At 42.6% G+C, this 12565-nt stretch overlaps 1 protein-coding gene across 1 annotated transcript in view; it reads right to left on the minus strand.

Moving 5' to 3' along the window:
• LOC132482026 (immunoglobulin-binding protein 1-like) overlaps nucleotides 1–10202 on the minus strand; it is a 41877-nt gene extending 31675 nt beyond the window's left edge. The window contains exons 1-3 of the mRNA XM_060087026.1: nucleotides 9954–10202; nucleotides 9263–9556; nucleotides 671–866 (exon numbers count right to left, since the gene is read on the minus strand). Coding sequence (XP_059943009.1) covers nucleotides 671–866; nucleotides 9263–9556; nucleotides 9954–10144 — 681 coding nt within the window. The 5' untranslated portion in view covers nucleotides 10145–10202. The remainder of the gene's footprint in view (nucleotides 1–670; nucleotides 867–9262; nucleotides 9557–9953) is intronic.
• Nucleotides 10203–12565: the final 2363 nt, after the last annotated feature.

The following is a 12565-nucleotide window of genomic DNA, read 5'->3' on the forward strand; positions in this document are numbered from 1 at the left end:
AAAAATAAGTGGCAGCAGAGTCTAATATTTTGAAGTAGCAGCTCCAAAACACAGTTATGATCTTCAGAGACAGCCAAAGTGGGGTTACACCAAGTTTTCTTTACCAATATGCCTGGCATTTTGTGCAGAGATGTCCTTGCTGTGTTTCATACTTGGGTGACCTAAGGTGTGAGAGTGTATCATTGTGTAAGGTTAAATCCTGGTTTCTCCCCCAGCCTAAACACATTCCATGTCTTTTGCTTTATCTTCTTTTTACTCTTTTCTCTCTTTTCCAGTTACACTCTTCTTCTTCATTCCCATCCTATCCCTCTTCCTGTTTATTACAGTCAAGCACAGGTTTTCAAGGCCCACCTCCCTATGCCTTCCTTCAGCAGTCATGACTGCTCACAGCCCAAACCAATTTTCACTTCAGAGAAGCCTCCCTCCCTCCTGGCATGGCACAAAATTACAAAAGACTGGAAGTGTGTTACAGGTTAGAAAGCACTGGGAAACAATACTATAAACTAGAAAGAAAGCTATCCTAGTGAACCTTCAGCCTTCTTCCACTAATCTTAATAAGAACAATGATTTTATGGAGACTTAAAAGGATTTTAATTCGATTACTCTCCTGTAGAAGATTCAAATCTCTGACAGTAGCTTTTTCAGCGATATAGGCAGTGACCAGGCTTACCTCTTTTGAAGAGTCTTTTCCTCTCAAGATCTTTATCTCCTGGTCAATGCTCTCAATCTCTTCTAAGCTGATACCAATCCACCTTCGAAGGTGAAGGAGGTAATATTCACGAACACGCTCATCATCTACTTGACCACTTTCCACAGCATATTTCAGTGCAGACAACCTATGCTCCACCTCCTTCTTCTGCTTGTATCTGTTCCACAGAAACACATTAGCCATGAACTTAAAAATAAAGAGGTGTTCCTTCAAAAGAAGGCCACAATACAATGTTACCTTTACAAATGACCAGGTACACCGATTTCCATTTAGGCAAAAATACAGATTCTATACCTCAGAATTTGCCACCAAGGCAGTTCTCTCAAGACTACAAGGCAAGGAAAGGATCAGCAGAAGCTGAGAAATACATCCTGAAACCAGAAAAATATCGAGGTAACCTGATCTGAGCAACTCTTCCCATATTTTGAGATGGGAGAGCCTTAGTAATTTTATGACATCAACCTTTACTAGGTCGGGTGCTTAGTATATACAATGTCCATTTGGGAATTACAGCTTCAAATAGTCATAGAATCTTAGGGGTCATTTACCTGACATTGATGCAGGAATTCCTTGTGAAACAGCTTAAAAAATGGTAATCTCTTCTTTTCTTCTGGGCAAAACATTTCCAGCTCCTCTAACTCATCCTAGTATAATTTGAAGACTCATATCCACCCTGCCTGCCCTTTTCAAGATGTATTCTAGTGTGTCATCTATCACTCATTGGATTATTTACTGAGTACCTATTGTGTGACAGGTACTGTTCTCAGTGCTTGAGACACAACAGTGCATACAAGGAAGTCCTTGCTCTCCTGAAGCTTTCATTCTAGTGTGAGAAGACAGACAAAAAGAAATAGATGAGTCAGGTGGTGGTGAAGTGCTCTGAAGAAGCAAAAAAAGCAAGGTAAAGTGGATAGAGTGATGGTGCGAAAGTAGGGGTGATCAGGAGAGACTTCTTTGAAGAGATGACATTTGAGCAAAGACTTCAAGGAAATAAGGATGGAAGCCATGCCAGTATCTGAAACAGTGTTCTAAGGGGGAAAAGCAAATATGAAGGTCCTGGGGTGGGAGAGTGTTGGCCTGACATGTTTGAGAAATAGCAAGGAGGTCAGTGTGGCTGGCATGACGTGAAGAATAATAGGAAGTGAGGTCAGAGAGATAGCCAGGGCCATAATTTGTAGAACGCTGTAGGCCAAGAATACACGAAATATCAAATGTCATGATATTTTGAGAAGAGAAAGCCACTGGAAGCTTTAAAATAGAATACATGAAATGAACTTTTTTTTAATGGACTACTCTGTTGTGTGTAGACTGTGGGCAGGGGAGGCAAGGGTGGAGCAGGAAAATCAATTAAGAGGATATTGCCACAATCCAGGCGAGAGACAGTGACTTGAAATAGGGAGGTGGTGAGATGTGGACATAATTAAAATATAACAGTATTTGATTTATTGGATGTAAGGTCTTGAGGCAAAGAGAGGAATCAAGGGAAAACTCCACAACTTCCAAGAGAAGTATCTTGAAATATCTATGTCTGGAACCCCACTCTAGACCTCCAGAATCAGACGCTCCTCTGTGGATGTTCACCCAAATCTGAAGTTCTTAACCTGAGGTCCACGGACAGAGTTTGGAGGGGGGGGTGTTCTTGAACTCCCCCAAATTTTGTATAGAGTTCTACGTGTATGCTTCTTCTTCTTTTTTTTTTTTTTTACTGGGGAGAGGTTAAGGAGGTCCATGACCCACAAAAAGTCAAGAACCTCTGCTCTGGAATCATTCTTTATTATAAAAACTTTTAGGCTCTTCTGATCTTTTTAATCAACAAGTGGGCACTTTATATAATGTTACAAATAACTGTCACAGCACCATCACAGGTGGCCTTCTGAGTAAAACACTACACAGGTCAATTCCTAGTTCATGAATGCTATTACAAATATCACTTGAGAACATTTAACTCTGGTGCCACTTCTACCCCCACCCTCTTTCCTGGATGTACCTAAGTCAGGAAAAAAAAATACACGCACACACACACACACACACACACATATATATGTATCAGGGCCTTAGAATGTATGTAATCCAGGGTAAATTCTTGGTTAGTCTACTGGGCCTCTGAATAAGGTTCCTGTGCTTCCTTCCCCATCCTCTGCATGCAAGCGGTCTAGTCACACTCTCTGGTCTTTCCTTCTTCTCTACTTCCTTTGCTTCTATGACTTTGCTCCTAGTCATCTTTGGGACTTCTAAGTTCCTGAACTCCTATTCTTTGAGGCCAGTGTTTTTTAAACCTTTCTGTCTTAGCAGAAGAGCCCTTTCTTCTTATGAGAGCTTATTTGGAACTCCAGAAAGTAATAAAAGATAAAATCCGCCTTGGTTAAATCAGAGGAGGGCTCCCAACATGCCCCCTACCCAGGCACTGTGGTAGAATCTTAGGGCTCGAAGGAACAGATTGTAAACCACTGTCCTAGACCTTTGTCACTGTTCTAGATTTCCTATGGTGAGCCATTGCATGCAAACACTCCCTATCACACTAGAATTCCCCAGTGCCTGTCACCCTTCTGACTCTGGGCCACTTTCATCATTCATTCCCCTTTTCTGTTCCCAAGCTGCTCAAGAGAGGTAACGAATTACAAATTTGTGTCAAATGAGTCAACTACAAATTCATATGATCAAACTTCAGCGGAACGGTCACTCTTGTTCAGCTATCTTTTTGCTCATCTTTTGTGGATTCCATGCCAACATCATGCTCACCAGATGGCCAGCCAATGTAGAAATTCAATTTCCCTTTTTACCTTAAAATCTCTATAGCTTCACCTTTCCTCCTCTCCTCTTGCCTTTAAGGAGCTAATGTTGTCTTTACCATTCCACTTTGGCTATCAATCCTGTCCCCACCCACATTCTTCCAAGCCTCACTCAATCATCCTCCCTGTCATTAGCAGTTACAATTTTTCACCCTACTAGTGCCTTTCCCCTATCCTAGAAACACCTTCCCTCAATCCATGTTCTGCCTTTTCAAATGACCACTCTTCTCTCTTTTCTAAACAGCACTAGAACTGGGAATTTGAAGACCTGAGTTGAAAGCCTGGCCACTTACCAGCCATGTAACTTTGGACAAGTCAGTACTCAGAGCCCATTTCCTTATTTCTAAAATGGGATAATATCTGCTTCATGGGGCTGTCAAGAGGATCAAATGAACAATACTCATGAAAGTGCTTTGTAAGCAGCAATATATTGTTATCTGATGGGAAAAATTGAGGTTAAGGGGGGCTAGATGATGCCCCATCTACTAGGTGGCAGAAATTGGACTGGTCACCCCAGGTCTGACTCCAAAGCCCAGGCTTTTTCTGCTATACCATATTGTTTCCATCTTTCTGATGACCACTCTATCTGTCCTTCCCAAAGATACCTCAAGTACCTACTATGATCCAGTTACTGGTTGGGTACCAAGGATATGATGATATAATTAGGATACTAAGGATATAATTAGTCAAGATCTCTGACCTTTAGAAGTTCCAAGTCTAGAAAATAACAGACTGTTATGGCCTGATAAGTAACATAAACTAAGTGCTACAGTATCTGGGAGGGGAGACAGGTAGAGAGAAGCTTCAAAGAGGACATGACATTTGTCCTCTCTCTTCCCCAGGCTTCTTTCTATAAGTACTTTTACCTGTACCTTGTTGAGTCTCTTACCTCTGCTCTTTCTTTCCTCTTCCTTCTCCCTTAATTTGCCCCAAGGTTTTATCCTTGGCTTTTTTGTTCTCTCTACATGTTTTTTCTTGGCAAACTGTCCACACCCAGTGACACTCCTGAATTTTTAGCACTAGCAGCAAAACAGTCTGATAAGTTTTAGTTACACATTTCCATCTGTCTATGGACATGGCTGTCCAGTTGTCACTTTAGTACCTAAATTCAGTAAATCTAAAACTAGACTCATTACTTACCCAGCTTCTACTTCTCCATTTTTGTCAAAAGAATGTAGGTACAGTTAATCAAGACTTACACTCACGCTTCAAAGATGGGAATTAGAGTAGAGAAGATATGTGAAGAAACAGGTTTTGAGGGAGAGAGAGGACATACCATTTAGGTGTTTTATGTAGGATGGCCTCACTGTGTAAAGTCATGAGGTGGGGGATGGAGGACTTACAGAAATTAAATAAGGATTTGAACAATTTGTTTTCTAATCATATAAATGCTTCTTGCAAAAGTAATATCTCTGATAGTTGTTAACTTCATTTTTATCACTTCTTCCCAGTTGAAGTACTATTATAACACGTTAACTTGTCTTTCTGCCCCTCTCTTCCTTTTCAATGTTCCATACACATCACTTCCTTACAGTCCTCCAACCATACTACTCTTAGCTTCTGCCAAATCAGACTATTCTCCATTTCCTGTACATACCTCCAGCTACCCTGCCTTGGGCTTTTGCTCATGTTGTTCCCCCCTACTTGTCAAAAATAAATATTTTTTGAGCACCTTCTATATACCAAGCCCTGTGCTAGACATACCACAGAGAACAAGAGAGAAATGGCTACCGCTCTCATGGAGTATACATTCTAGTAGGGGAGAAAGACAAAGCCCAGAAAGACAGATAAATGAAGAGCATTCCATGCAAAGAGAACAACATGTACAAAGACTCTGTAGAAGGAAAGAACTGGATCTGTTCGGAACTGAAAGAAGGCTATTATGGCAGCAGTCTAGTGAACAAGGGGAGTATGATATATGACGAGATTGGAGAGAGGCAGATGCCAGATCATCCAGGTCTTTATAGTTAATGGCTTGGATATTTCAGGTGAGAGATGCTGGTGGCCTAGATGAAGGTATGATAGTGGAGAAAGAGAGAAACAGAAGGACATAAGGTACATTTTGTAGCTAGAACTGGCAGGCCTTGTTGATGGACTGGATGTGGCAATTCAGAAGGGAGGAACTGAAGCTAACTCCTAGGTTTCTAGCTTAAAACCTGGGTGAGTGGTGGTCTGTTTATTGAGGTGGTAAAGACATGAGTGCGGGGGCACATTTGGGGATTAAAAAGCAAGCAGTTCGGGCTTCCCTGGTGGCACAGTGGTTGGGAGTCCGCCTGCCGATGCAGGGGACACAGGTTCGTGCCCCGGTCTGGGAGGATCCCACATGCCGCGGAGCGGCTGGGCCCGTGAGCCATGGCCGCTGAACCTGCGCGTCTGGAGCCTGTGCTCCGCAACGGGAGAGGCCGCAACAGTGAGAGGCCCGTGTACCGCAAAAAAAATAAAAAATAAAAAGTTCAAAGATCAAGCTTTCTAACCAAAGAAATATAAATCAAAACAATGAGGTATCTTTCCTGCTTGCCCATCTGGATTTTCTAAGCACTGCCATTCAATACTGTTGCAGTGGGACATACTTTGAAACTTTGTTATTGTGGAAAGCAATATAATTACCATCAAGAGTCAAAATATTCAAACCTTTTGATTTAGGCACTGGTCCTTCTAGAAATCTGTCCTACAGGAACAGTGACAGATGCAGTTATGTTTCCTCATAACATTACTTAGAATAGCAAATAAAAAATCAACCCATAGGGCTTCCCTGGTGGCGCAGTGGTTGAGAGTCCACCTGCTGATGCAGGGGGCACGGGTTCGTGCCCCGGTCCGGGAGGATCCCACATGCCGCGGAGCGGCTGGGCTCGTGAGCCATGGCCACTGAGCCTGTGCGTCCGGAGCCTGTGCTCCACAACGGGAGAGGCCACAACAGCGAGAGGCCCGCGTACCGCAAAAAAAAAAAAAAAGAAAAAGAAGAAAAAAAAAATCAACCCATAGACAGGCTAAGCATTTGACAATAAAAGATTAGTTTGAATAATATTATGATATGACTGTAAGCTGGAATACTATTTAACCATTAAATACCATGGCTTCAAAAGACATAGGGAAATCAAAACAGGATGTTAGGTTTAAAAAAAAGGATAAAAAAACTATATTTATGGTATTCTTCCAAAGTTATTAACTAAAATAACTATGTATCTGGAAGGAAATGCATCAGATAGTTTAAAAAGCTCATCTCTGAGTGCTAGGATGAAGACTTATTTTTAATTTAAAAAATGTTCTGTTATCCAACTTTCTACAATGAGTATTATTACTTTTACATTCAGGCTAACCTGTAATTTGCATTTTTAATTTGCATCCTTCTAGTCTCACCTCAAATGCTACTACATTCGGAAACCTTTTCCTTAACCCTCCAACAAGATGTGATCACTCCCTGGTCTTTGTCCACAACACCATTTGTATCTCTCTAGTGCATTTACAGTCTTTTTTTTTTTTTGGATATATTACGACTATTTGGATATCAAATTCACTGTTTAAACTACCTGTTATATGCCAACAGGCTGCCCCTACCTTCTTACAAAGGACATGATACTGAATTCCACTTCACACCAGTCTATCCCATTTCCTCAAAAATCATTCTCTGTCACTCACTAGCTCTTAACCATACTTTATTATTCTTTAAAGCCCTTACCACCTAAAATCACATTTTTATTTACTAGCTTACTGTTTGTCTCCTCCACCAAAACAAGAGCTCCATGAGGGCATGGACTTTGTCTGGGTCTCCATTACTTAGCACACAGTAAAGGCTCAATAAATATGTTAAATGAATCAATCAATTTTCAGCTCTCTAGACCAGGCCTCTCCACTGAGCTTCATGCTACAGATACCTTGACTTGGATGTCTCCTAGGCACCTTAAATGCAACATGTCTCAATATACAATTCATACTCTCCCCTATCTGTTCTTCCTCTTCTATTCCCCCATCTCAATGAGTTCCACAGCCACCCACCACCTACCTCAGAAACATGGACATCTTCCTTGCTGCTTCATTCTACCCTACCTGTCACAACCAATTGATCGTTTTCTGCAGATTCAACCCTATAAACAAATATATCCCCTCCATCCCTTCTGCCATTGTAGTAGTAAAGTCTCATCACCTCTGTGACCTAACTGGATCTAATCTTCTCCCTCACAATACTTCCTAACTGCTGCTAGAGTATGCTAGTTAAAATGCAAATATGACCTTGCTACTCTTTAAGGAAAAAAAAAAAAAACCTCCAGTGGATCCCTAGTCACCAAACAAATCTCAGGCTCTTCAGCATGGCCTAATAATAGGTAACATTTATAGAATATTTACTATGTAACAGATACTGTGCTAGCTGTTTTATGTGGTTTATTTTATTAATGCCTCTTAACCCTATGATAGGTACCACTGTTACTTAGACTTCACATATGAGGAAACCTGAGGCTCAGTCAGGTTACATAAGCTATCCAAAGTCCAATGGCTTATAAGTAAAGCTGGATCTCAAACCCAGGTCTCTCATTCCACGACCTGTACTCAGCTACAAAGATATGACAATAGCTGACTTTAAGTGCTTACTGTATCAGACAATGTGGTAAGAGCTTTTTATGCATTTCTCTTCTATTTTATAGGACCTATTATTATCCAATTTGACATCTGGGGAAGTTAAGGCACTGAGGGATTAAGCAACCTACCCAAAATCAGAATGATTAAATTTTGGAGCTGGGATTCAAACCCCCTTCCCAAGTTCTCAGGAACAAGGTCGTCCTTTCACCTTCCCCACACCCCAAGCTCTCCTTGGTCTGAACACTACAACATTCTTCAGCATCATTCTTTCCCCTTCTTCACCACCCACTTTGTGTTCTAGCATCACCTAATTGCTTACAGTTGTTCCCCACCCCAGCACTGTGGTCTTTAATGTCCCTGTAGCTTTACTAATGCTATTATCTCTGCTGGCTAAAGCCCTCCTTTCCTCTTCCTCTAGATGATACTCCAATGCATCCTTAAACAACTCATCACAGGAGTCACCTCGTCCAGGGAGCCTTCTCCTCTCTCCTGCTCCCTCTTTGGTTAGGTGCCCCTCCTGTCTGCTCTCCTGATACCTTGTGCATTTCCCTATCACATCATTTTGTAATTTATACTGTTTCTATGCCTCTTTTCCTCACCACACTGTATGCTCCTCCAAGGCAGAGACCACCCATATCCATACAAACGCCCATACTCAGTTTGAATCCCCGGTGCCTAGCATAGCTCCTAAACACTATGAGCACTCTTTTTAAAAAACTAAACTAAGAGAGTAAGCAAGGTGTTCAAGGTCACATAATGAAGCTATGCCAGTACTAAGATTAGTTCAGGACGTTACACACCTGATCCACTATTGTTAGAACAGAGCTTCTCAATCAATTGACCATAAATGGACTATAGCTACAAGATATTTGTGCCCTTCAGAGATACTTACCTCACTGTACCATGTGAGTATTGCTATGCTGTGATGTGGGAGAGACTGGGAAACACTGTGCTAAACTACATTGCTGTTGTTGGCAACCATAAGGTGTTAGGGGTCTGACAGTTAGGTATGATCATTTCAACCAAGGCAGAGGCTTCTTGAAAAACTCAGGAGTTTGCTCTCGCCAGGGCCTATGCTAAATAAGAACCCAAAGAGTGACACACACCATTTTTTCCCACCCTCCCCCAGAAAAAAAACATGCACCCCTCCCCGCCAACAGCACTGCCATTGGGCAGTCTTCAAATGACCCACCTCTGTATTTTAGCCTGTCTCTGAGATGCCATAGAAACGAGGCTAGGATAGGCCACGGAGGAACCAGCAGTGTTATTTTCAGCAGAGTTGGTCTTGGTTTTGGGCAGCTCAAACTCTGCGACATGATAGTATTGGCACTGAGTTAAGTAGTTTAAAAAGTGTTCTCGAGCCCACTGCAAATGATCTAGACGCTTGCTGGGGTTGACTTGTTTCATGGCGAATGCTCCTTGAAATGCTGGCACCATCAGGTACTTCAGATCGGTGGAAGCAATCTCTTCCAAATCTTCATTTCGGCTGGAAAGAGCAAAGAGGAGGCTCTGAAGTCTGCCTGGGTATTCAAACTGTGGCCCTGGGGGAGGGAAGGGCTGGGGTGGGGGTGGGGGTGGGGGTGGGGGTGGGGGTGGGACAAAGGGAGGAGGCACCGGGAACAGCTGCCAGTTTTCTTCACTGACAGTGGCTGAGCGCTCACACCCACTGCCTATACAAATAGCCAACACTAGGGAGCAGAGTTGTGTGATATTAAGTATCTCGGAAGAGAGGTGGAGAATGGAAACAATGTACACAAGATCGTAGTGGGACGTAGGAAAGAAAGGCTCCGGGTTTTAAAGGTCTCCTGCACCCAGGATCAATGGTTCCGCCCTTGGTAACTATTATTACCTACATTCTCAGTCATACTACCCTCTCCCCGTACCTGAACAAGTCGAGCTCCAATAACATTTCGGCAGCCTTCTTCAGGAGGTCCAGCCCCTTGAACACCTTATCTTGGATGATCCGGGAGCCGGTGGGTTCAGTCGCGACTTCCACTTCGTCCAGAAGCTGCTTGCTGGTTTCGAACAGCTCGGGGAGCCGCGGCAGCAGTAAGTCGTCTTCGGCTGTTGCCATCTTGGGGCAGGGAAGAACACGGAAAACCTCACTTCCGACCCTGGGACGGATGGGCTGGGCTGCCAGCAACGAAACCGGAAGGGGCGCAGCATTGGTCCAGCGGCTCCATTGTTACCTAAGCGTCGGACAGCTGCCAGAAGCGGCTGTAAGCTAAACCTAGCAACCGTTTCCATAGACTCATTTTACCAGGCTGCCTATTAACAGTAGTAGGCATCTGTTACAGACACACAACGCGCAAACAAGCAAACCCTAGGTGCTGCTTTTCGCGTGGCTACTCGTCGCCGATCCGGGTCTGGGCAGTGCCGTAGGCTCTGAAGCGCGGGTGTGACGAGGCTGAATTTGGAGCTAGGGCGGGCGCGAGAGGGTAGGCGCGGGCGCGCCTCCGGAGTCGGCCAGGCGTGCGCCTTACCTCGCAAGGCTCTCCCTGGCCTGAAGGGCCGGGGCGGCCACGGTCGTGCAAGTAGCGCCCCCCTCCGGCTTCCGTCCACCCAGCAGCTGGAGCTCTGGGTTCCTCCCAGCCAATCCTCGCCTGCTCTCTTTCCGGTCGCTTCACCCCTCCACACACACATTTAAAAGTTACTGTTACCAACCCCTTTTACACACACACACACATTTAAAAGTTACTGTTACCAACCCCTTTTACACACACACACACACACACATTCAAAAGTTACCGTCACCCCTCCTACACACACACACACACACTTTGAAAAGTTACTTCCTCTGTGAAAGCTTCCTTGAGCCCCTCTCCCCCGCCAAATGAAAATTTTCTGTGCATCTCTATCAGAACACCTACCACATTGTATTACAGCTAGTGACTTACAAATCTATCTCCCTTACCACTATAAGTCTGATTAACTTTTGCACCTCTCCGGCTAGCCCAGTGCCTGGTACTTACTAAGTGCCCAGTGTCATTATATCAATAGAAAAATAAGTGATCGGTTTGGAAAGCAGCTTAATTACGCAGAACTGCGCTGTTCAACACGGTAGCCACTTGCCAACATGGGGCTATTGAGCACTTGAATGTGGCTATTTTGAATTGAGATGTGCTTTCAATGTAAAATATACACCGGATTTTGAGAACTTATTACGAAAAAATAATGTAAAATATCTCAATAATTTTTACACTGACTACATGTTGAAATGCTAATGTTTTGTATATATTGGGTTAAACATATGATTAAAATTTCACTTGTGTCTTTTCACTTTTTTAATGTGCCTACTAGAAAACTTAGAATTACATTTTGGGTTCACGTTTGTGGCTAACAGCTACTGTACAGCGCTGATGTAAAAATATAATTCCAGGACTTTGAAAGAAGGGACCTCATTGCTTTGAACAAATCAATATAAATATGTACTGATTACCATAAGACACACCCCGAGTTGTCCTAGGAGATTTAATTTAAGTAAAATGCATGTTGCCTGCCCTGGAAAATAAGCTTTTAAACTAAATGTAGTTTACACTATCATTGAGAAGAAAAAACTTTTCATGTAAAAACAACTAGAGGGCAATATAGGACAGTATATAACTAAGGGATATGTTGTACTGCATAGGTTGTTGGAAACCCAAGAAATGACAAGTCATTTTATGTTAGTAGTCAGAAAGCTTCTTAGACATGACATTTCATTTCATGAAATTCATGAAATTCCATGAATTTCAAAGTTGGAAGAGGATCTCAAAAATCATAGGAAAAAAACCTGAGACCAGATAAGTGACTTGCCCAACGAGTTGTGACAAAGCCAGTGTCTTCTAAGTTCAATTGTTTTTACTCCATCTATCTTAAATTGAGTAGGATTTTAAAAGATGGAGAGGCCTTTCATGTGGGACAGAATGAAGCCCCAAGCTAAACCAGTGCTTGGCAAGAAGGAGAGGAGAGTGGGGCCTAAGTGTGGGTGGAAAAAGCTTCCCAGGTGATTCTAATATGCCTTCCCTTGCAACCTGCTTTAGAAGCTGAGGAGGAAAGGAAGCTCTGGTGAATCACCAATTTGATTTGCCTGGCACCTCTAATGAGTCTTGTAAACTGAAATTTCAGGGTCAGCCTTGGCCAAGAATACAAAGAAGAAAGATAGTACTTGTGAAGGAGACTTAGAAACAGTAATTGTGAGACTAAAGATAATTTGTTCCTGCACATTTGCTTGGATTAAGACATAGCTTTACTGTTGCCTAAGAGAAAAAAAAAATACGCAGAATTTGAATCTGGTCTTGAACTTTGTAAGCCATTTTTCTATGGCTTTCAAAATGACAGTCTTCATGAGAATCGCCAGTTACTTTCAGAGTGCATATCATATATTCACATCATCATTTTAAATATTGAATTGCATCTTACTGAGATAATACCAAGATTAAAAAGTGGTTAGAAAAAAAGTAATAATAAAAATGAGTCATTTATTGTGTTTCTGTGTGTAAACACTTTATCACAT

The sequence above is a fragment of the Mesoplodon densirostris genome, chromosome X, assembly GCF_025265405.1.
Source record: "Mesoplodon densirostris isolate mMesDen1 chromosome X, mMesDen1 primary haplotype, whole genome shotgun sequence".
NCBI lineage: Eukaryota > Metazoa > Chordata > Mammalia > Artiodactyla > Ziphiidae > Mesoplodon > Mesoplodon densirostris.